Source organism: Typha latifolia, chromosome 13, assembly GCF_019914945.1.
Source record: "Typha latifolia isolate L0001 chromosome 13, TyphaL0001v2, whole genome shotgun sequence".
Classification (NCBI taxonomy): Eukaryota; Viridiplantae; Streptophyta; class Magnoliopsida; order Poales; family Typhaceae; genus Typha; species Typha latifolia.
The window spans coordinates 8,942,721-8,968,551 of NC_133098.1; the positions used below are offsets into that span (position 1 = coordinate 8,942,721).

At 36.3% G+C, this 25,831-nt stretch overlaps 1 protein-coding gene across 4 annotated transcripts; it reads left to right on the forward strand.

Moving 5' to 3' along the window:
• Positions 1-1,586: 1,586 nt before the first annotated feature.
• LOC140799527 (uncharacterized) lies at positions 1,587-25,378 on the forward strand. Of its 4 annotated transcripts, none has more exons than XR_012111017.1 (9): positions 1,639-2,026; positions 2,123-2,187; positions 2,281-2,379; positions 5,404-5,451; positions 5,546-5,615; positions 8,598-8,669; positions 22,104-22,235; positions 23,925-24,251; positions 24,720-25,378. XR_012111017.1 is itself a non-coding variant. In XM_073153875.1 (8 exons), exons 1-8 carry the CDS (start codon positions 1,835-1,837, stop codon positions 24,072-24,074), a joined length of 828 nt encoding a protein of 275 aa, XP_073009976.1. In that variant the 5' UTR covers positions 1,587-1,834; the 3' UTR covers positions 24,075-24,487. The 4 variants fall into 4 exon arrangements, 1 of the variants encoding a protein (XP_073009976.1); XR_012111018.1 differs by having other exon boundaries at positions 24,756-25,378; XR_012111016.1 differs by lacking the exon at positions 24,720-25,378 and adding an exon at positions 24,529-24,711.
• The last annotated feature ends 453 nt before the right edge of the window (positions 25,379-25,831 follow it).

Sequence of the window (25,831 nt, forward strand, 5' to 3'; positions counted from 1 at the left end):
AGCAGGTAGTATTTGATGATGTCATGATTATATGTGTACAAGAGTGTATCTGTGCGTGACGTGCCCTGCTCGTCCTATCGCGTGTGCCGTGTGGGCGCGTGGGCGTGCACGTGCCTGTGCCGGGCGGGGGCGTTACACTGCTGCTGGCCAGCCAGCGGCCGGCCTCTCACCGGCGGCTCGACTTCGACGAGCCCGAGCTCAGGTGTGAGCGAGAGAGAGAGAGAGAGAGAGAGAGAGAGAGAGAGAGAGAGAGAGAGAGAGAGAGAGAGGGAGGGAAGGAAAGAAGCTCACCGACGCTTGCGGAGGTGGCGGTAGTGGTTTCTAAGGACGGCGGCGGCGGCAATAGGTCGGCCTCAGCGAGAGAGAGAGAGAGAGAGAGAGAGAGAGAGAGAGAGAGAGAGAGAGAGAGAGAGAGAGACCAAGAGATATAGAGGGAGAAAGAAAGGCGGTGGAGGGGAAAAAGGCGGCGGCGCCGGGGCCCGCTGCGATAGCGGCGGTGGACGTGTGGCGCCTCACCACGCAAGCATCTTCTCTCTTCTTTTGGAGATGGAAACAATACCAAGTGAATGAGTAAATAAACTTACAAGGAGCATTGCAATTTATATGGATTCTTTCCAACATTATCTAGCTTTTTATAGTCTAATAATAAGATTACAATAAGTAGAAATAAACACTCTTATACATAACCTACATAACATGAAAGATACAAAGCTAATTTATGTCACAAGAGATAAACCTAGGATTTATCAAATATTAAAGATCTCCACAATCTACCACCATCAAAAAAATGTTTTGCCCTCAAAATTGAGTAATGCTCGTTAGGAGCAAAATAGGGAACTATCTGTGTTAGGGTCACTAACATTCTAGGAACCTAAAATTTTTTTTTTACCCTCAAAACTGAAAAAATCATTAGAGATTACATAAATATTTATTTTTAATTCGAAAGATATCAAACCAATTTTGCTATTGTCAATACTTAAGAGCACTTTAGTATAAATAGCCCATCATAATTGCTATTATATTCGTTTTTTTTTCAAATTGATCATGAGTTGGCTAAGCTTATAAACTAATTATAAGCTAAATTTCTTTGCGGAAGAAATCAAATGCTCAAAACCGCTCAAATTATTATTATATTATCACTGAAACTATTTTACCCTTATGTAAATTATTATAATAATTTGAAAGCAAACACATATTACTTGATATCATAACAAGAAAAAAGAATCATATTGTTTGCAAGAAAAAATAATGATAAATATTTTACACACAATATCAAGATTGAAGGATATATAGTTGTTAATCTTAGCAACTATGGGCTAGGAATGTTCTATGGATATTCTGCCAAAAGTGCCAATAATAATATTTTGAAAAATATCATGACAATTATAATATTTTAAAATTTTTTAGTGACAATTATATATAAAAAAATACCTTTTCATTTATATAATATATTGTTTGTCCTACAAGAAAAAAAATAGAAATTTTAAATAATATCTGACATCTGATATTTTTTTATTAATTTTTTTTAAAACATTTGACACTAGTTTGGAAGTCAATTGAATGCAACGGAATCCAACCGTCCACCTCCGAATCGAACGGTCCACAAAGTCCTCCTATGTGGCCGCCATAAACAGGTAGTGGTGGTGGCATATGTGTAGGTCTCGCTAGACTTTCCACCACCAGTCCACTACCACTGCCACCTTCCTGCTGCCATTAAACGTCACAAGCCTGCGGAGAGCGAGAGACGACGGCGGCTTCCCGGCGCCGTAGTTGACCATTTTACTCGGATTCGGCGCCGTATGCACGCATCGCGCGAGAGGAACTGGGCGGAGCCATGAAAGCTCGGGTAGTGGTTTTCCCCATCAAGGGCCGGAACTGGTGCTTTAGCCGATCGCTCGACTCGGCCGTGGCGTCCGAGTCCAACTCGTCTCCTCCCACGCTTAGAGATCTCTGGAAGAAGATCTCCTCGCGTAGCCGGACGCCGCAGGAGAGGGCGGAGAGCGTCGCCGACTATGTTGCAGATAAGGTGTTCGATTTATTGCTCCAATGGGAAGTTTCCCAATTCCCGTGTTGTATTGATTTTTTTTTCTTTATTTATTTTGTGTTTTTTTTTTTCCTTCAGATGAGCCGATCTTGGAGTAATTTCGAGAAGGCTCCACCTGGAACGCTCAAGAGTAGGATCCACAGGTGATGTTTGATTATTTTTGATGAGAACAAATGATTGGAGTTGTCACATTGGCGATGGCTGTTGAATATTCTAGTGGTGTTGATGTCTTGCAGCTTAGGGTTGCGGCTGTTGTCAGGAGTCAGGCCGTCGGAGATATTCTTAAAGTCTGTTTCTAAGGACATCACCAAGGTGGAGATCACATATCCTGTGAGGTTGGATCTCTTGCAATTGAGTCATGGTTTCTTATATAGAATTGATGGTAATGGTTATAGTTTCATTTGAATGGGAGGTTCTAATTGTAGATCGAAAGTAAGTTGACCCATTTTGGAAATTGCCGCATTTAATAGTGATTCCCATTATCTTTTCACGTGATGACCTCATAAGATAAAAGTTGGTTTGCTAGATTAAAGAGTAGGCTAAAAAGAAAAGGATTTAAGAGGGCGAAGTCAGATGTATGAAGATTTTCAGAATTTTCATTGATGAAGCAGTTCCATTTCTGGAAGTTGCCTAGACTGAAAGTTCGGGGGAGATTTAGGAATCCTAGACTGATTAGGTGAATAAGATATGGGAAGACAAATCTGAGTTAAACTAAAAAATCCGTATCCAAATCAAAATTAGAGAACCAAAGCAAGGTAGGGATTAGGGAATGTAAAAAACCAATCTAAAATAAAATAAAAAGCACGCCGAAAGAATCTAGACATCATTTTCTTAATGTGGAAAAACCTCCCTCACGAAGAGTGAAAAAACCATAGATTTGATTAACCTCTCGAGTCAATCTATTTCACTATTAAACGTAGTACAAGATTCTCAATGATCACTTATTACCATACACTGGATCATTGTTGACCGAAGTCCTTCTCTTGCTCAAACTTCTTGCTTCGATGAGCTACTTAGTGAAAGTAGATTGAATCCTTGTAATTGTCTTTAACTCGACGTGGATCATTTGCTGTAGATTATGGACGTGTTCGACGATGTGTAATTTCTTCCACTGCTTTAGTACATGGTGGATGATCTCCAGGCAACAAACAGAAGAAAACTATCCTCAACTATGATTGAAAATACACTCCTTGAGAAAGAAGAACGCTCAAATATTGAATCTATGATCTCACCTAAGTTTCTTGTGTTGTTCTGTCCTCTAATGCCCTTTCATATGTGTAGTAGACTGTCCTTGAGTCATAGTAGAAGATTCACCAAAGGAAACACCAAGTTTGAATTGGTTTTTAGACTTTTCTTTGCTGTTCTACATTCGGACCGGCCTCAAATTGATTCACACTGAACTTAAGAGATCAGGAATGGTTTGAACCATTTCTGTACATTTACTGTCATCCATAAGTAATTTGACTTGCTCATACGTAAAACCCTAAATTGTACATCATATGTACAAGTATTTTATGTCCACGAATTCGCCATTACAATTTATTATACTTACATAAATATTCATTGACTGCTTGAAAATTAGTAGATCCTCTTCTTTTTACAATGAAAATGAGAATCTTCGAGAAATTTACATTAGATTATGAAAAATATGCCTCTTTGCAATGACTGTTAAGTTACACTTAACTGTTCTTGGACTTCTTCTTGAACTCTCTTTCAGACGGTCTCAAATTTCTCTTGTTAAACATATTAGTTTAGAGTACCTAATTGGGGTGTGTGTGTGTGGCATTCTGAGATAGGATCATGTTCTGCTTAAGTCCACAGCAGCAAATATGCATAGGAGGGCTGGGCACCATTGTATGATGACATTAAGTATGTTTATAGCAATAAAAATTTCGGATCTGGAAAAAAGAAATCAGATGTTCCTATCCTGTTCCCAATTGTGACAGGAGAACTCCCCAAAACTTATGATTTGCTAAAGCAAGTAGATCAGAGGACATGAATTTGTTGTGGATATATCACTACTGAATTGAATTATGTACATATGTGGGAGGGGAAAACAAGAGAAAGTGAAGAACATGACAGTGAAGTAGTAGAAAAGATTGCAAGAAGAATCAAAAGATTGAAATCTGATTATCATTGTAAATCCTCAATATTTTGTGAGTTTTCAACTTAAATAACCTTAAATCCCATACGTTAAGTTATTAACCAGAAGAGAAACACAACATAATGTCATTGCATTTTTAGTTATGTTAGATCCCATTGTCATTAATGAAGAACACAATGGTCTCTTTACCAAGGGTTCCAACTTCCAAGACGTATTTTTAATGTATTTTGCTGGACTCTCAAATTTTTGCTGATCCTATTTATCACATATGTAATTTTGATGTGCTGAACTGTCAGAGTATCTATTATTCATAAATAGCAACTACTTCATTGGTACTACTGCTATGAGGCACCACTACTAAAGCATTGTAGCTGCTATGGCTACAGTAGTGATGCCTCAACTTAGTAATAGCGGACAATTGCAGTAGGTGTTGACACAATGTTGCAAATTCTATGATTGCAGTGGTGGTGGTGCTATAGCTACTAAGCTAGTGACATATGAAAGGTACAATTGCAGTTGTTGCAACAGGACTGCTATGCAGCATTTCTGTTTCATTGTGTCTTCACAAGGGTTGCACTGTTATGTGGTAGCGATGGCCCCACCATATCATTTCTGAGGCAGTGGTGGTGCTGCTATACATGTTGTGGAAATGATAGGCTTGGCCACTGAGAGCTCTCCATTGAGAGGGAGAAATAGGATTTTGGGCTTAGACAAAGAAGCATAGACATAAACATGAGATATGGATAGACAATATGTCAAATTTTGAAGACAGAATACATCACGTTCGAGACATGTTGAAGCAAATGAATGTATAAATATATACGACACAGAACACATCATGCTTTGGAAACGACAAATAGGGATATAAATATATAATATATTTAGGGTGCATAATATATAAACGCGAGTGCACATGCACGCGCACGTGCATGCACACACATATATAATATGTGCATGTGTGTAGGTTTGTATATATATTCACTTAGTTATAGATAAGCTGGCTGAAAATATTGAACAGACTGTTATTATGGTAAGAAACTAATAATAACCATTAGTTTGGACTTTGGACTATGCTAACAACCTTAAACTTATTTGTGGTTTTCTACTATTGATAATTCCCATTGACTTGCACTCTTTAAGTTATTGCATGATGTTTCGTGTACACATATTTTTTTCCCTTCCGGTTTTATATTGCATGTTTTCTTATATTCCTTGACTTATGGGCACCCACCTGACACTGCTTAAAATGTTGCAGTTTAAATCCTCGTCTTGTGCGAAGGAGATTACGACATATAGCCATGAGGTGAATAATCAGTTCTATAAGTAGTTTCTTAAGCATATGGGGTATCATGAAGACTTTATTACTAACATTTATTCCCTGTTTTGCTTACAATCAGGGGCGCTTCAATTCATAGGAAATACTTATATGGTTCTGTTTCCTTGCTCCCTGTTACAAGTGTTTTCACAGTAAGTGTAAGAATTAAAGAACAGTTTTCCTGTCATGCTAGCATCAATTGGTATAGAAGATTTGCTCAATCCGTAATGAGAGAAAATTTCATAATTTTATACATGGTCATTTTGCTGCTGCAACTCATGTATAGCATAAACAAGTCATACATATCATCATCCTAAGCAAGATACTACCTGAGTTGCAAACTAGGAATAAAGTGTATATTGGCTGTTCTTGTATAAGAGCATATTACTCATCTTTGTTGCATCATAGCAGTTATTTGTGTTGTCTTTGGAGATTCTGTTATTTCTCTACTATCAAGACATCAGGGTACGACATCAATAATATGATGCATCTCGCTATATGAATCATGATGATATGAGAAAAAAAAGATAAAGGAATATGAATTCACATCCATAGAGAAAAGAAGGCGCTTCCCTGGATCCCTTTTCTTGCTTACAAGTATGTTCACCAAATTAGCATCGTAAGATGAATAAGGATTGGAAAGAAAACCCACCTGGTTGTGGGGAAAAAAAGAACCTGCCTGAATATGGGAGAGAGAAGAAAATAGTAGACACCACAAAAGGCAAGGATAAAGAGTATATATACACATAAAAATATGTCGAGATTTTTTTTACTTATCATCAACTCTACAAAAAGTGATGAGGAAAATTAACAAATCACAATCCAAACTAATCTGTAGATCTTACTATGCAATCTATTAATAGATTTGAACTTTTATACTAAAGAAGTATTTGAGATCTTAGGTTAAGAAATTGGTTTACACTTTATACATACTAGATATAACATGTAATTGTATATGTAGATATTCTAAATACATAAGTTATGTAAAAAATGTGCGTACACATGCATGTCCTCACACTAGCACACACATATGCATGCGCACACAAATGCAATACAATACGTATGCACGCATTCTATGCAAGCATGCCATGAGTGCGTGCGTGCTCATGCACAATCTGAAAATTCGAACAATACATTATCTACAAATAATGGGCGGCAATCAGGTCGTATTAGGTTTGGTCAAGTTCAAGCCAACACAAACACGACACAAATATTTTAAATGAATTAGAATATTAAACACGAACACGACCCATTTATTAAATGGGTTACACTGGTCATCCATTTAACCCATTTAGTGAAGAATTTAAATATGTTACACTACTCCCTTCTCTTCTCTTTCCATGGGGCTACTCTACTCTTTAATTGTTGACATCAAACTCTCTTAATGGAGTCGGGTTGTCGCTATCGTTTGGCTACTGCTCACCTCTAAGCCTTGGTGACTGTTGTAACGCTCCTGTCCGGCACGGGCACGTGCATGCCCACACGCCCACACGGCATGTGCAGCACACGCGATCGGACAGGCGGGGCTCGTCACGCACAGATACACTCCTGTGCACATACAATCATGACATTATCGAATACTATCTGCTAATATATCCATGCTCATATAATCCAACACCAAATAAATTATACTATCAACCAAATAAAGCTGTTAACATATGAATATCCAAGTCCACAATAATATACACTAGACCACTACATAATCTGGCAGCATCCACACAGGCCACGGCAAACCATCAAGATATAACTAAACAACTGATACACGAGTACACTATAATCTGACCTGTATTATACAAATTATTGTCTATACAATGAAGTACAAATATCAAATAATGATACAACTCAAAATCTGGTTAAACTATCTTCTATACCATCTCAGCGTGGCCGGCCATGTCGTGCCATGCAATAATTTAATTTGATATTTTTTTTAAGGTTGGATTGTTACAACTGTTGTACTAGAAAACCAAGCATTCAAGCTGATCAACTCAAACTCGATTTAGATTGGTAATTGATTTCGCGAATAAATTGTTAGATTGTCAGCTTTGATTTGAGTTCATCTCCAAGCACTATGTGGTCCTTTTAGATTCTAGTATCTCAAGCTGACCCAAGCTTCACAATCAAGAATATGCATTAGGAGCTCATAGATTAATTGAAAGGAAAAAAAAAACAGAACTTGTTTCAGTATATTTTAGATTTATACTTCATAATATGATGTTATAACTGAAAGATGAAAGTTATGTTTCGAGTAAGTTATTCTATGGTAGGATTATGTCAACACTATGAAATGATGAATAACCAAAAATCAAAATAGAACCAAAAATAGATTAGAGTATTAAAGTAACATTTACATGCTTATCTATACGTTCATTTACATTTCATGCTAACCCAGCTTTAGTCTATCTATATTAAGCTGGGGATAGGAGGGCTACTTATGTTTCCGTTATGTAGCTTTGATGCATATAACTATATAAGGATATTGGATTGTGCCTATGTTATATGGAAGGTTCCAAGCATGCAGCTGCATAGACAGCCTTTCAGAGTAATCATACACGCATATGTATGATTACTGGTCCCATCTTGATTAAGCTCCACCAAGACTTTGCAATATACTACATGGTTTTTGATATTTACACGACAGAATCTTGTAATTGTAATTTTGGTTGACATTCTTCTGCTTTCAGACAGCTATTTAAATATGGATCCTTGGAAATTGTTCCTGCAAAACAAGGAATGTTTACATTATAAGTCCATATTTGATAGAGTTGAGTTGCAAACTTGCATTAGTTGACTACTTAACTTTTGACAGTAAGATATAGCTAATGGGAATAAATTTGCTTAATGTTTGAGATAATGAACATTGATCCAGCAACAGAGAATTTGGTTAGATCTTAAATTGGCTGTAATTTAGTAGATGTTAGAACCTTGATTAATGATTAGACAGCATTTAACAACATTTTATGGGAAATTGGAATAAGAAGGATCCCTTTAAAGAGCTGATGTTCTGATAGAGAAGTGGATAACTAATTCATGGTTTACTTTTGTAGCAGATAAATCATGCACATAGATTTGTTTTTAGTGAAAATAGTGAAATGTCATAGTCTACTACTAACTTTTAGTTGTTCTTAATTATCCAGGTACTACCTTTACCAAATATACCCTTCTTTTGGATTTTGTTTCGTGCGTATTCTCATTGGAGAGCTCTCAAGGTACACAAATTACTTTAGATCTTTACATGAAATTGAATTAGCTTTTTACATCTAGTGCGCTATTACTTTTTGAAGCGTTACCATATAGTTGAGCTCCAATAATTTAAGGCTTTAACATTTTCCTCTTGCTTTGTATTATTAGTAGTCAATTTCCTGGTAGTTTTTATTTGCATAAATGAGTTCTAGTGTAGTTCCTATCAGTTCTATACTTTGAAATTTTTGCTTATTTTTTTTATTAAGATATATTTCCTTTTCTTTTGAACATATATATTTCCTATAATGTTTGAATATGTTCATGTGATCAAAATGCAAATGCGATATGTAACTCATTTCCCTCAATAAAGAACTGATACATAATAATTGCATTAGGATTTTTCCCTTTTGCTTTCTTGTGTATTTCTTTCTTGCATTGATATATAACCCTTGGGACTACAAGACTCTGATAAGTCTTGGGAGTGTAGTGGCTGCAACTCATGATGGATGGAATGATGTACAAAGGAGACCTCTCATAAACTTTCTGGCTGTAACTTAAGAGTGGCCCTATGTTCTTAAAAGCTGTTAATTGTGAAGGAGAGTACAAGGACAAAATTTTAATTTATACTTTGATTAGTAAAGTCATTGAAGAAGTGGGGCCTCAAAATATAGTTCAAGTGATAACTGACAATGCTCCTATTTGTAAGGCAGTAGGGATGATACTTGCGGGTCAATTTTCAAATGTTTTTTGGACTCTATGTGTAGTTCATATTTTTAATTTTGCCTTGAAAAATATATGCATAGGGAAGAATACTGAGGCAAATAAAATTGTTTTTGATGAGTACAGTTGAATTTCAGTAGCGGTAGATGTGATGTTCATTAAGAATTTTATTATGCAACATTCAACGAGGTTGGCCATCTTTAATGAATTTGTGAACTTGAAGATGCTTGCCATTATAGACACTCGCTTTGCCCCAATAATTTTAATGTTGAAGAGATTCATGATAATCAAACAAGACATTCAATCAATGGTGATTAGTGATAGATGGAGTTCTTACAGAGATGATGATTTTGGCGAGACACAATTTGTTAAAATGAAAATTTTTTGATGACCTTGGTGGGATAAAATTGACTGTATACTTGCTTTGACAAAGCCTATTTATAATGTGTTGAGATTTGTAGATATCGACAAACCTTGTTTGCATCTAATATATGAGATGTGGAATATAATGATACAACATATTAAGACAATCATTTATAAGTATGAATAGAAGATGGAAAGTGAGGAGTCCCCTTTTATTTGGTGGTGTATAAGATCTTAGTTAATAGGTGAGACAATAGTAATACACCACTCCATTGTTTAACACATTATTTAAATCCAAGGTGACTCATCTTTTTTAATTTCTTATCATCCTTTTTTCATATGACCATTTATCATTTTTACTAATTTGATAATCATGTTCCCTCAATCATCTTACTAGCTATTATAGCTCACAATGGATTGGAGAGGATTCAAATCATATTGCATCGTATATGGACTTAGAAATTTCACGCATGAAGAACAAATGTTTGAAGAGATTGTTTACCAATGCGGAGGAGAGAAGAGTTATATATGCGGTCTATATTGATTTCTCTACATGTGCTGGAGAATTTGCCGATTATATATCTATTGAAGAAAGAAATTCTTTTGATCCAAAGATATGGTGGGTTAATCATGGCGCCGGTGTACGTACCCTTCAAAATTTAGCGCTTCAGTTAATTGGGCAACCTTGCTCATCTTTGTGTTGTGAGAGGAATTGGAGCATGTACTCGTTAATTCATTCAATGAAAGAAAATAGGATAGCTCTACAATGAGTTGAAGATTTAGTATTTCTACATAATAATCTTTGCCTTCTATCAAGAAAATTAGAATACTTAGAAGTAAAAACCAAGATGTGGGAGATAGGAGGAGACGACTTTGATAATTTTGATGGTGTGAGAATATTAGAAGTTGCCAATCTCTTTCTTGATGAGCTAGATTTAAAGATTAATGTTTACAGATGAAGGGAATGAGAACAAGAAGGCACCGATTGAAGAATAAAAGATGAATGGTTTTTTGTTGTGATAGATTATTACCTATTGAACTCTTTATTGTATTTTGTGATAGAACTATGGAACTTGAATATTTTGTCACTAACTTATTTGTTAGTTATTATAAACTCTTATATATTTTGTGATGTTATGATATTTTTGTTGCTTTGTGCAGTTGTTATTTGTTGCATGAATAGAGTATGCATTGTTATGTATTTTTAATTATTGATCGATAATTTATAATTTTACATGTGTATATATTTTATTTTATTAATTTATTTATTGTCGTATCCTAGCTGTGTCCGCATCCTATTTTTTTAAGATATACCTTATTGCCATGTTCATGTCTCGTGTCCTTTTCCGTGCTTCATTGGGCGAACAAGAAGCTAGGCGCTCCTTTTTATGGGCCATTTGAAATTGTTGAAAGAATCAGACTAGTGGCATATCATTTGCGTATTACGGAAGGGTCGCGCATTCACTTAGTGTTTCATGTCTCTCAACTGAAGAAATATATATGCATGGATAGGCTTAGTGGACCCTATCTACCTCAAATTGTTGATACTGGAGAGATTGTTTTGGAGCCCAAGGAAATATAAGATTTTCACTAGGTCAAGCTTCGAGGTGTCTTGGCATATGAAACATTGGTCCTTCAGGAGAGATTGCCATTGGAGGATGCTACTAAGGATGGCTGTGTCGGTCGGCATGCCCTGTGCCGACTGGCACGTGCCGTGCCAGTAGAGGCACGGCACTTCGCACGGGGTGTGCTAGTGGCACACCCCCGTGCCGAGCCGTGTCGACCGGCATGCGTGCCGTGTTGATCCGTGCTGTCCGGCACAGCCTCGTGCCAGTCATGTGCCAATGTAGATATATTTTTTTTTAAATTTTTTCTATTTTCATCAATCTTTATCAAATCAACTTAACTTATTTTCTTAACAAACATGATATGACATGTAGAACCTATTTTTTTAAAATTTTTTCTTATTTTCATCAGTTAACTTTTGTCATTTGTCATTTTTGAAATAATAACTTATTTGTCACTTTTTAAAATTGAAATAACAATTCATTTGCTAGACCTAGACAACCACAAAGCTAAATTTATCAGGAGACGAAGAAAGGAAATGGACCATCTCAAGCTCAATATGATTATAGTCAAATGAGGGAAAGATTTGAGTCTATAGGTAGTAGGACATCAGGAGAGGTGCGCCCACAGGATGATATGAATTCATCATTATTACCATCATATCAATCATACTCACCAGAGCCACAATACCCTTGTTATACTCCATATCCACAATCTGCATATGTTTATGGTGTGCCTGTGCCGGTCGTTTCCGTGTATATTCAATACCTATATCATATCATCGAAGAATTATAAAATTCTTATTTCTATGAAGACTATGTGAGACGTTATCGACAATATTTAACGCAACATTTTTGTGTTATTCTTATACCAGCAAATAAAGTCTTTGATCCTCCTCGTCATTCTACGTTCAACTAGACATTAGTTTTAATTATTGAACTATTATCAATTATGTATTGAATGTTATTATGTGTTCAATTATATTATGGAGTATTCAATCATATTATGGAGTGTTTAATCATTAATATTAATTTTAATGAATGTATTCAATCATATTATGTGTTGAATAATATTTATATTCAACTGTTGTTTTATCTTTAATAAAATAGGTTATTTATAAAAATTATCTAAAGATAAAACATTGTAATGTAGATTTAAATTTTAATACATATATTTATTATTTAGACAAAAAAATTAAATATTGACATACCAAAGACCCAAAAATATCTCTAAATATCCTAAAAAATTTATTAAAAAAAATTATAAATATGTGCCACTGACACAGGGGTCGTGCCACTAGCACGGCACGTGCCACTAGCACGACCATCGTTGAATGCTACACGGAAGGATTTTATAGATTTGGAGTGATTCTTGCATCTCAACCTTGAGGACAAGATTTCAAGGGGAGGGAGTGCTAGGGATGAAGTTCTAGCCACTCTATTCTAGTTCACTTATCGGAGGAGATGGCAGCATGAGGCTCCACAACAGGTGGTTTGTGAAGGAGGAATAGGCGTAGCATAGCCGATGTTAAAATGTTCAGTTCCGCATTCAAACACCTCGATCCCAATTCGTCGATTTGTTGGAACAAATTCACGACTCAATCCAGAGCCTGAAATCGAATTGGCGTTCGAACTACCTTCTTGGTTTTCGAGTGCCTATTCGGTTTGCCGTAGGAGCTTGAATGACCTTCTAGGATGTTGGAATGCTCGACGCACCTAATGATGAGTTAATTATTTATTTTTGTGAATTCATGTTGGGTTAGGATTTGTTTTGGTTTGTTTTCTTTCCTCCGATTGGGAGACTATTTATAAGCTTTTTACTTGAGTTCAAAGGCAATAAATTATTTTATTCTCTTTCTCTTTTCTCTCAAGTCTAGCTAGGGGGCTAGGGTTTCTAATTTCTTTTTCACCATTAAACTGCTGTGTTATTGCTCGATAGGGTTCTGTCAGGTCAGAATTTATCACTCCTTCGATTCCAACAACCATGGCTTAAGCAAGCGCCCCTGTACCCAGTGAGGACGGCCCCTGCCCCAATTGCCTCTAGGATTGATCCAATGTCTTCATTTCCGTCTAGCAAGGGGAGTTCGAGCACCACAGTAGCCTAGAATCTGCAACCCAAAGAGCTGCACAGCTCGACCCATTACACACAACCAAAAAGCACAGCCCGAGCTCGATATCTTGTGGGCTAGTGGGCAGTAATGGGTTGGAATAGTTTAGCCCAGACCAAACCTTGCTGTGGCTCATACACGATCCAACCACATATAATGACCATGTAATAAATAGATAGGTATACCCACAACCACCACCTATGTAGCATTAAAACTATGGTCACCACATCAAGCAAAGTTAGCTTTCTCTGTTATGCAGAAAAATAGAAAATATATCCTATCAAAGTTCAATAACTTGGTTTTTTGTTTGCTTCCCTTCCATTTATAACTTTCATTGGCTTCAATTGTTTAAATATCAATATTGGTAGTTTTAGATAAGAATTGGAAGGTTTTGTCCATTAGTATAATTTGATTAATTTCAGTGGTTGTTTTTCATTATGTTATTAGGATTCAAAATATACCCTCACACTATAATTAACCTAATATTTTAAGTGCTCACCGTCAATAATTTTTACACACAACTTGTTGATGGTGTATTATTAGTTTCTTCTACTTTCAGAAGGAATATGGTGCTTAGGACTTATCACCACTCTAATGAATCTAATAATTTTAGGTGCTCACATCAATAATTTTACAGGCAATTCGTTGATGGTATATTATTAGTTTTTTTGTACTTTGAGAAGGAATATGGTGCTTAGGACTTACAGCCAATTCGCTTAGAGACAAGTAGGTGCTACTCTTGAGCGCTTCCCTCTTTCATAAATTTGTGGCATTTTTAATTTCTATCGGAAAATATTAAATGTTATGCTTGCCATATGGGTTAATTTCGTTTATTGAAGCTCTTGACCTCCCTTGAACAAAATCTTAGCTCCATTGCTGGATATAACATATACATGGAGAAGTGATGCAAATCTAGTATGAATGCAATGTTTTAGAGAACAATCGACCCAAACAAGTAACTAAAGTAAAATATAGTAAGCAATAACTGATAAGAAGTTAATTGATTAAAATGATCACTACTAGATGGAAGGAGAGAAAACCACTCAGATAAGGCAGTAGCTTCCTCAACTCTCAAAAAAGTATGTTGATAGTAGAAAGGCCTATAATATGGTGTAAGGAAAGACTGTAGAGTTTAGGTTTACTAATAAATGAAATAATAGTGTTTTTACTTTGAAACCAAGTCCTCCTTTTCATGTCCAGGCACCCAAAGATTCTCTTTCACTACTGGAATCTTCTGGACAGCAGCAATAACCAACGAAAAAAGTAGAGATTGAAGGAGAGAGGTTTAGAGAGGAAGTAGAAGAGATTAGAGAAGAATCTTAAGACAGAGTAGGAGAAAGGGAGAAAGAAAGAGAGAGAGAGAGAAAAGAAAGAACACGGGGAGAAAGTGAGAGATCTCAAAATAATTTTGTTCTAACTTGTCCTTGTTTCTCATGCAATAACCCTTAAATAGGTTAACAATTTTGATTCGAGCTGATTCTAATATTAATTGAGATTTTAGTAGGAATTCATTTCCTAATAGGATCCTAATTGATTAAACCTTACCTAAATTGACTAACCAAATTTAGGTAATGACTCAATACGGACATCCCCCGCATATAGGCTACCATATCTATCAATTAACTAATTTAATTGATTATTTGAATTAAAATTAATAATTAGACCAAAATTGGACTCAAGACTTCCGATCTATGTAGTGAGGATTTCGATCGACATGTTTAAATAATAGCACACTGGAGATGTGGATCTCAAGCAGTTCGACCTTCTTTTCAATTCTTTTCAATCCTCATTTCTTCATTCATGTCTAGGGGTTTGGAGAGAATAAGGTAGATTACCAGGAATTTTATTTTGGTCAAATTGAAGATGATGCCCACATCAAGAAGTTATTCAACTAAAACAAAGTTACTATTGTTTGTTGGTGTTAGTGTCCAAGAGGAGAAAGGGACCAAGGTTCCCAGTATCGGGATCGGGATCGGTATCGGCCGTCTAGAAAAATGATACGTATCGGCCGTATCGGTCGTATTGGCCGTTCGTATCGGATCGGACTATTTTTTAATTATATAAAATTCTAAATATTATTTAAAAATGCAGAAAAATTTTAAAAAAATTATAAAAAATAAGAAAACAAAAATTTATATAAAATTTGTTAACCTCTGACCTTCACGTATGACCATGTCAATTTCAGGCTCTTTTGCAATATCTTCTAACATCAGATCAATACAATGTGTAGCACATGACGTCTAATATAAATGAGGTCTTTTAATCATTAGTAAATTTCCAGTAGTTTTATAATTTGCCCCATTATCAGTAACCACTTGGACTATTTTTTTTTCACCGATTTTTTGTACCACCTCATCTATCAACTGACAAATATAATTTGCATTTTTGAAATGAGCAGTAGCATCCACAGACTTCAAAAATATTGTCCCCATGCCAGAGTACACTAAGAAATTAATTATATTTCTTCTGTTTTGTGTACTCCACTCATCACACATCAGTGTACAACCAAATTCATCCCAATACTGTTTAAATGTCTCAATATAAGTATGAAGTTCATCTACCTCTGAGTCAAAATATTTAGTAGTAATATCATTTGAACTAGGAGGGGGAACACCAGACTCTACTGATTGTATATCATCCATCATAGTGTAATAGTAAAAACTATCAGCTACATTGAAAGGAATATGGTTGTAGAAGAAAAATTTAGACATAGCCCTACCAATGTGTTTGTTTGCATTTTTAATTCCTTTGAGAGCTGTCTTGATGGAAGTCTGAGTACGACTCCTTTTTTTTCTGAAGATATGTATTCATTGGTCCAATATTTTCAGACTCTGCTATAACACTAGGAGTTCTATGGGTAGAACTGCTGCACCCATATTCTCTCTTCTCGTATATTAACTGATCTAGATCTCTGAAAGTTACCACCAGTGCTTCTTCTTATCTCTTCTTCTCTATTTCTGCTCTCTTTCATTGTCCTCCTCATCTCTCTCCTCATCCTCCTCACTTTGCTCACTGCTATCATCATCAATGTGTACATGATTATGCATCAATTCTTCACGAACCATTAACTCTCTTTGTTGTGCAGATTGTTTATCCTTCTTTTTGCAAATTAAATGAGCCAACACCTGCCTTCTAACTTCCAAGGACACTTGAATACAAACTGTTACATTTCCTTGTCTTCTAGCTAAATGTTCTTTTAAATGGCTGACACCACCACTCATTTCCTTTCCACACCAGTTGCATTTAACATGTCTTTTATCTTACCCAATAGTGCTGCAATGTTGCCACCCAATGTCGGTATCATATGACTTCTCTTTTGGAGCTATTGATATTTTAACTCTGCAACTAAAAAATATATAAAAACCCCTAGACACAAGTATGTATCTAAATACTAGGCAATGATATCACTTATTCGTTTAAGTAAAAGTCCGAAGAAATATTAAGAACAAAAGCAGAGATGAACGCCAAGATTTTAACGTGGAAAAACTCAAACGGGAAAAAACCATGGATCCAAACTCGGATCAAAACCAATCACTAGAATAGTAGTAGTTACAAGACTGACTCACAAAACAACCCGTCGATCCAAACGACTTTGTTCCTCTCAGTCTTGCTCGCTAGAACCCACGATTCACTACTTCTCGTGATTGAAGTCCAACCTCAGTAACCCTCGAGATTGATCTTTCATCTAGATAGCCCTTAAGACGAAAGATTAAGTTTTTGTAGATGAGTGAAACCTTGTTAGTTGAAGAACTGATGTAGCCTCAAAAAGTCTCCTTCAATTATGCTTCTTCAACCACCCTAGAGATAGGGCATCACAATCCTTATATATGATCTCCAAAATAGAGCTAAATCCAAGTCTTATCCGAACTCACGAGAATCCAATATTTTCAAACTTCGTTAGTGCGTTCGAACGCGGCCCAAGTGCGTTCGAACGGCATGACTTGATCTCAGGTGCGTTCGAACGGGCCCGAGTGCGTTCGAACGCGACAACTTGAATTCTTCAGGTTGCGTTCGAATGCATTTGTGAACGCAGCTCTCGGTCTGTGTGAACGCAGTACCCGCGTTCGAATGCGTTTGTGAACGTAGCTCTCGGTCTGTGTGAACGCAAGTACCCGTGTTCGAACGCGTTTGTGAACGCAGCTCTCGGTCTGTGTGAACGCAAGTACCCGCGTTCGAACACGTTTGTGAACGCAGCTCTCGGTCTGTGTGAACACAAGTACCCGCGTTCGAACGCGTTTGTGAACGCACCGCGTTCGAACGCGTTTGTGAATGCGGTGTGAACTCAACAGCTTTTCTCCAATAATTTTGCAATTCTTCAAACCAGAGATATATTAGACTTATATAAAGCTTATATATATGTAAAAATACACCTCGAATATTTTGTACACAATTGCTAACAATTAAAAACCTAACAACATAAAAAAAATCAAAATAAAATATAAAATAATTTAAAATTTATGAGGCATAACTGCATAAGCAGCACCTGCAGCAGGTGCGCAGCAACACCTACTACAGGTTGTGCTGCTGCAGGTGCTACGACTGCACAATGAAAAAAAAATAAAACTGAAAAAAAAACTTACCCAAGGTCGCTAGAGATTGAGGTCGTCAAATCTTCGTCGGAGAACGTCGCCGGAGGTCTAGGTCACCGGAGATCTACTCACTACTCAGTCGTCGGTGAGAAAGAGAGTAAGAGACCCGTGAGAAAGAGAAGCTTTTTATAAATTGTTGGAAGTCCTACAGTATATAGGTTGTAGTTGGAAGTCCTACAATATATAGGTTGTAGGTTGTAGTTGAGGTCCTACAATATAAAAGGAGGGATTAACATAGTGCTAGAAAAGCAACAGAGAGTGACGTGCAAATACTTTGGCCCAGTGATGGCCGTGCCACCATCGGCATGGCACGTGCTGAGCGGCACGCCTCGGCACGCCCCCTGTGCTAGTGGCACACATTTATAACATTTTTAATAAATTTTTTAGGATATTTAGAGATATTTTTTGGTCATTGGTATGTCAATATTTGATTTTTTTGTCTAAATATATGTATTAAAATTTAAAATCTACATTACAATATTTTATCTTTAGATTATTTTTGTAAATAACCTATTTTATTAAAGATAAAACAACAGTTGAATATAAATATTATTCAACACATTATATGATTGAATACATTCATTAAAATTAATATTAATGATTAAACACTCAATAATATGATTGAATACTCCATAATATATAATTGAACACATAATAACATTCAATACATAATTGATAATAGTTCAATAATTAAAACTAATATCTAGTTGAACGTAGAATGACGAGGATTAAAGACTTCATTTGCTGGCACAAAAATAACATTGAAATGTTGCGTTAAATACTATCGATATTCTTCAAAACTCATCCACTGATAATATTGCTCATTATAACATCTCACATAGTCTTCATACAAATAAGAATTTTGTAATTCTTCGATGATATGATATGAATATTGAATATGCACGGGAACGATCGGCACCGGCATAGGCACAAACACACCATAAGCATATGCAAATTGTGGATATGGAGTATAATAAGGGTGTTGCGGCTCTGGTAGGTGTGATTGATATGATGGTAATGATGATGAACTCATATCATCCTGTAGGCGCACCTCTCCTGATGTCCTGCTACCTATAGACTCAAGTCCTTTCATCTGATTGTAATCATATTGAGCTTGAGATGGTCCATTTTTTTTCTTCTGTTTTTGATAAATTCGGTTGTGGTTGTAGGTTTGGCAAATGAGTTGTCATTCCAATTTTAAAAAATGACAAATAAGTTGTCATTCAAAAATGACAAATAAGTTGTCATTTCAAAAATGACAAATGACAAAAGTTAATTGATGGAAATAAGAAAAAATAAAAAAAAAATAGATTTCACATGTCATATTATATTTGTTAAGAAAATAAGTAAAGTTGATTTGATAAAGATTGATGGAAATAGAAAAATTTAAAAAAAAATGTCTCTACATTGGCACATGACCGGCACGAGGCCGTGCCGGACGGCACGTGGTTATGTCGGACCGGCACGGATCGGCACGGCACACGTGCTGGTTGGCACGGGGGTGTGCCACTGGCACACCCCATGCCAAGTGCCATGCCTCTACTAGCACGGCAAGTGCCGGTCGACACGGGGCGTGCCGACCGGCACGGCTATCCTTGCTTTGGCCAAACAACAGTGTGTAGATAAAACAACCATTATGAGGAATTCTATGGTGTGGGAGCTGAGGAAGCAAGTTGATGCAATTTTGTCCTGACAACCTAGAATTGAGGGAGAAAGATAGAAACAAGGTGATTTTGTTCTAATTTTTGGTATCTCTTGGGTTTTCTTATTCATTGGTCTTGGGGTGAGTTGAAAGGGTGTACAAGGGGCTTGGTCTTAGGTTTTGAGCAGTGTTTTGCATGGGGTTTTTGAGCCTATATCAGTCTTCTTTTCATTGTGGAAAGTAAACAGTTGCACTCCCCGTGGATGTAAGCCTTCGATTTTGGTGTATGCATTTCTTGTTGACCACTTCCAAAGGCACAATGGTTAGAGTGCTTGATTAGATATTAATGTGGAGAACATAGTATTGCTGTACCGGGTTTCATGGTTTTGAAGGAAAAAAAGAACCAATACTGAATAGTAACCTTTTTATTTCTAGACATGCCTTACAATTTTATTGAGGTTAACAACTTGTCTTTCTAATAGTTTTACTTCAACCTCTGCATTTTTAATTAAATAACTGAAAACATCTCAAAGGTGTGTTTTTGGGAAATTTAACAAAAATTATGGGTAAGTCTAGGTGTTTTTCGTGATCTATTTAGAAATACAGGGATTTAATTAAATAATAAGTAGCCAGGGTGTAAACCACAATAAACACACAAAGCATGGTGAAATGGGAAATTCTCAATTAAAAATTTGTTTTATTAGATGAACTGTGAGATAAATTCCCTTAGTGAAAAAACTCCTAGACACACGTATGTATCTAAATCCTAGGTAATGATATTACTTGTTTGCTTAAGTAAAAGTCGGAAGAAATATTAAAAACGAAAGTAGAGATGAACCCCAAGAATTTAACGTGGAAAAACCCAAATAAAAAAAAAACTACGAATCCAAATTCGGATCAAAACCAATCACTAGAATAGTAGCAGTTACAAAACTGACTCACAAGACAAACCGTCGATCCTCACGACTTTGTTCTTCTCAGTCTTGCTCGCTAGAACCCACGATTCACTGCTTCTCGTGATTGATATCCAACCTCAGTAGCCCTCGAGATTGATCTTTCGTCTAGATAGCCCTTAAGACGAAAGATTAAGTTTTTTAGAAGAGTAGGACCTTGTTAGTTGAAGAACCGATGTAGCCTCAAGAAGTCTCCTTCAAAATTGCTTCTTCAACCACACTAGAGTTAGGGCATCACTATACTTATATAAAATCTCCAAGATAGAGCTAAATCCAAGTCTTATCTGAACTCACGAAAGTCCAAAAATTGCAAACTTCGTAGGTGCGTTCGAACGCGGCCCAGGTGCGTTCGAACGGCCTGACTTGATCTCAGGTGCGTTCGAACGGGCCCAAGTGTGTTCGAACGCGGCAGCTTGATTTTCACAGGTTGCGTTCGAACGGCCTAGGCTGCGTTCGAATGCGTGCAGAAACAGTAAGAACGTGCACAGAAACAACACTTACTGTCTGTGCGAACGCATGTACCCGCGTTCGAACGCGCTTGTGAACGCAATGTTTCTGTCTGTGCGAACGCATGTACCCACGTTCGAATGCGCTTGTGAACGCTACTCTCTATCTGTGTGAACGCATGTACCCACGTTCGAACGCTGTCTGTGTGAACGCCCTGTGAACGCGCTGTGAACGCGGTGTGAACGCGATGTGAACTCATAAACTCTTCTCCAATAATCTTGCAATTCTTCAAAACAGTTACTTTCTAGACTTGTATAAAAGCTCATATACATGTATAAATACACTTAGAATATTTTGTACACAATTGCCAACAATAAAAACCTAACACTTAGCATGTGATATATCCTTAGAATTTTATTGATAGCTTAATAATATTTGAAGTATATGATCACTCATCAGATATCAAGATGAAGGATTTTGTGTTGACACTTCTTAGTCGCACTAGATTCTGACAAGTGAGTTAAGACTTTAGAATACATACACAGAGTTGGAAGAGCTCTAAGACATGCAGTATAATCGAAGCTAGAGAGAGCAGCAAATGGTGGGAAGGAAGGTGGAGGAAGGGGAAGTGGTAACTGGAAGGTAGAAAGGGACAGGGGTAGAAAGGGAGAGGAAGGAGAAGAAGAATAAAGTCAGTGGTCTGAGTACAGTTCAAGTTTATGGGCCTGAACTGAACCAGAACCGTATTAACTCAAAACCCTAAGTTGATAGGCTTTCGGGTGAGTTTGGGCATGGGTCATGTTAAACTCAAACGACTCCATGACCAACCGACAACTGAAGACCGGTCTATCTAATGTCTGTTTTCACAATTTCCTATATCTTTTAAATGTCAGGCTGCAACTTTAAGGGCCTCATAAGTTGGAGCAGAAAGCTTATTTCTTTATATTTCTGTCTATGAATTTATATTAGAACTTCTCTCACGGAATCTGATATTTTTCTGTTGTTTTGACTTTTGCTACTAATTTCCTACTTTATATCATTTCTTGATGCCACTTTTTTCTTTTCCCTTTCAGGGAAGTGAGAGGCTTTTGCTATTGGTTTCAGACTGCTCGAGCACATCGAATTTGCTTCTCAGCAATGAGAAAGAAAATGGATCCACAAAGGACTCTACTTGTGCTAGTGAAAATGCACCAGTATCTAGATGGGTAAGACTTAAGAACCCTGTTATTTTTAAAACACCATTTGTGTCACCTGTTAAGAGTATCTACACAGAAAAGTAATTATAGAAAGATTCTTTTGGATTTAATATTATTTTGATAAAAAAATATATTTTTAATAGCATGTTCAGAGTATTTACATATTTTTTTAATAAAGTAATATTAAATAGAAAAAGGTATTCTAGAAGCTTATTACATGAATAATATATCTATATTGGTCAAATCAGGAGTGTGGTCAATATCTTCCTTTTGGTGATAAGTTCTCGTTTAGTCATGTAAGAAGGTAATTACTAATTACTTCGAGGTAGTTGAATTTTCAAAAGACCCCCTTTTTTTCTCGAACATGATTTACATTTTATGAGCTAAACTTGGAAGTTCCAAGCTGGTGATGAGTGGCAGTTGAGGAATTAGCTTACGTTTGCTACTCTGACTGAGGTAGGTAAAAGATCAGCTAAAAAGTTGGCCTGCACATTTAGCAGCATTGCAGAAAAATTTGGCTAAGAGTGATTACAAGTTTGTGAACCTCTATTGATATTAAACTTCTAGAAATATGAATGCTTAGTACTTCAAATTTTCCTGAAATTTTGTTCAATTTGCTTGGTTCTAAGGTTCATAAGCTAGAGACCATTGCACCCATTAGCTGGACGAACTATAATATTTAACCCTATATTTACTTGATTGTTCAACTACAAAGAAATTGATTCATAATATGTAAAGCCTCGTACCTTACATAAATTGTCTTCCGATTTAAGGATTTTTACATATTTGCTACTGAAATGTTTTAGAATATCATAATTACTCGTACATTCTTGAAAATGTCATATTTACCCTTAAATATTGGGGCTATTTCATAAATGCACTAAAAAGAGATGATATACTAATCAAAGTTATAAGTGATCTCTAGAGATGCCACTAGAAAGTTTAAAAAAGTTGATAATTATCCTCAGAATATGTCATAATACGTTTTTAAATCTTGCAATTAGATTTATTTTAAAAATCTCTCCTTGCAATTATACTTCTTTTTCAGGTTTATTTGCATAAAGCCACTCCGAATCCATCAAAAATATATTCTCAATATATTTATTTGACTAAAATGCATTTTAGTTGATATTTATATTTAAAAATTGGAAAGAAGGAAAAGGAAAAGGGCATGGAGTCAAAAGCTAGATATACCAGGGATATTACTAATGAGTTAATTAGAGGAGTATCACTTTTTCAAAAAAAGAAAAAGAAAAAGAGAGTAATCAAATTGCAAATATGTCAATAAGAGGAGGGTTTTTAAAACAAAGCTAAAATGCATGTCGTGAGATGTTAATTTGTGAGGCGAAATGTGATATTTTATATCTTTGAAGTGTCAATATTGATAGACCACATACTACTTGACAGTCAAAAGTATTTTGATGAATTCAAGGGTAGATATGATATTGCATAACTTTTGGTGGTATATATAAAGAGCCCCATTGTGTTAAGGGTAGGTATGATATTTTGAAGAATGTAGCCATTATCATGTTTGTTAGTTTAGAATTTTTCATTGGCAAATATTTAGAAGAACTTTATAGTAATATCTCGGTCAATTTCTATTTCTTTTAAGTTTGTGATGTTCCCTTTCTATATTGTTGTATTTTCTAGCATCTTACATCTGTTTTCGATCTAATGTTCGTTATATCCTTGCAAAAGGTTTTGCAGCCTTCGGAGGACCTGGAGAGACTCCTCAATGTAAAGAACACTGACAATGACGTTGATTGTCGAACCATATCCAGTGTCTGCAATGCCTACCATCTAAACAAGAGCGATGTTTTGAAGTACAGGGACTTGCAAGAGTTGTAGGACTTTCATTGCTATTCCAGAGTTGAACTGCAGTACAGAAGATCCAGGGGGCCATTTCCAATTTCATCACAAACCAACCTTGAGCTGAGATTGGAATAAGGGAGCTGGTAATCTTTTGCTGTCGAAGGCTCAGAGATTTGGAGGCTGTGGATGACTACTTTCCCCTTTTCATCTCAGGTCGACTTCTTGGCTCTACTCTCCTTGTAATCCCTTTTCCTCTCTTTGTTGATTTTTAATAGATTCAACTGGGCCAAGTCCACTTCTCTCAAAAAAACTCTTTTACATATCAGAGAAATAAGCTCTATTCTGAATTTTGCTTACACGGAATGCTCCATTTGATCAGTAAGACGAGAAAGCTTTAGGAATTTCTTTGTATTTTTCTTCTTTATTTTAAAGATTGGCTGTCTTTTATATCTTTTGGACTTTTTTACATTGAGAACATTGCTTTTGCTAGGTCATCATATATAATTCTACAATGTAAAGTCAAGCAATTCTTAGAAGGGGGACTGACTAAAAGAAAAATTCTCTGATTTGGGTTGATTGTGATCCTTTGATCTCTCGACAAAGCAAGAAACACGACTGAAGCTGAATATAAAGCCATGTTTATAACTACTAAGGACATTATTTATCTTTGCCGTTTATTAGATGACATGGGTATGTCAAACCAATTCTCCTGGCTAGGGATGGTTGTGCCATAGTCACTTGCTGGCCGTGCAGCCAGAGAGGATAGAAAGAAAGAGGAAAGAGACTATTCACTCACTTTTACTTTTCGACCTCATTATCGGCGACCTCATTGTTGCTTGTCGTCAACCTCGTCGTTGCCTGTCGTTTGTGTGCTGGAGATCATTGATGAAGGCATTGCTTGCGTCCGACACTTCAACGCTAATGCCATAGCTCGACGAGAAAGAAGAGCTCGGGCGAGTTGAATAAAAAGTTAATGTGATGGAAAGCTCGTTGGTACGCCGCCGGCATGACCATCGTTGCTACCAGTGATCCGCTTATCGTAGTTGCTTCTCGCTTTCACACTTTGCTGCTTGTCAACAAGCTTACTTCGTTGCTCGCTGTCGACCTCATAATCGAGCTTGCTCGATATGATTTAGAGGAATGTCTATGGAAGATAAATGTTATAACACTGCTAAGTGTTAATACATTTAGGATAGAATACCATATCAGATAACACACATGCAACATATGTATATCTTGAAGGGATCATAAGTAATGTAGAAGTTTATTTATAAGGGATAAAGTGTGTGAGCAAGTGTTAAAGAGTATTGAAATATATACACCAAAGAGATCTATGACAACTATGAGGAATCTTATAAGTGGTTGCAAGGCTACCTCCGTAAACTTAAAAAGAGAGATCCTAATAATGTAACAAAGCTGCAATAGGCTAATTGTTGACATTTTAAGTGTACATTTTTGGATTTTTGGTTTGTACTTACATTCATTCTGGTCACACTTGCAGTATTGCTCGACATCAACGCTAATTTCTTAATTGACAAGTATAAATTTTGTTTATTTTTTTGCTACTAGATTGGATGCCGATAATCAAATCTTTCTAATGATATTTTGTGTGGTAGAACTTGAAAATTATTTTATATCTTCATCATCAAAATTGTGTGGTAGAACTAAAAGAAAATCACCTAGTTGGTTGCTAAAATGATGGCTAATCGGATTAGTCGTCCAAGCTGGTGTTGCTAGTGCAAAGAAGGACGAGATGCAGTTCGGTGTAGACTATTGAGCACCGAATACAATCA

Excerpts from the sequence above, each read along its gene's own strand:
- LOC140799527 (XM_073153875.1), top strand. The coding sequence starts at position 1,835 with ATGAAAGCTCGGGTAGTGGTTTTCCCCATCAAGGGCCGGAACTGGTGC. Across the intron at positions 5,452-5,545 it reads TTACGACATATAGCCATGAG|GGGCGCTTCAATTCATAGGA; the intron begins GTGAATAATCAG and ends GCTTACAATCAG. Across the intron at positions 8,670-22,103 it reads CTCATTGGAGAGCTCTCAAG|GGAAGTGAGAGGCTTTTGCT; the intron begins GTACACAAATTA and ends TTTCCCTTTCAG.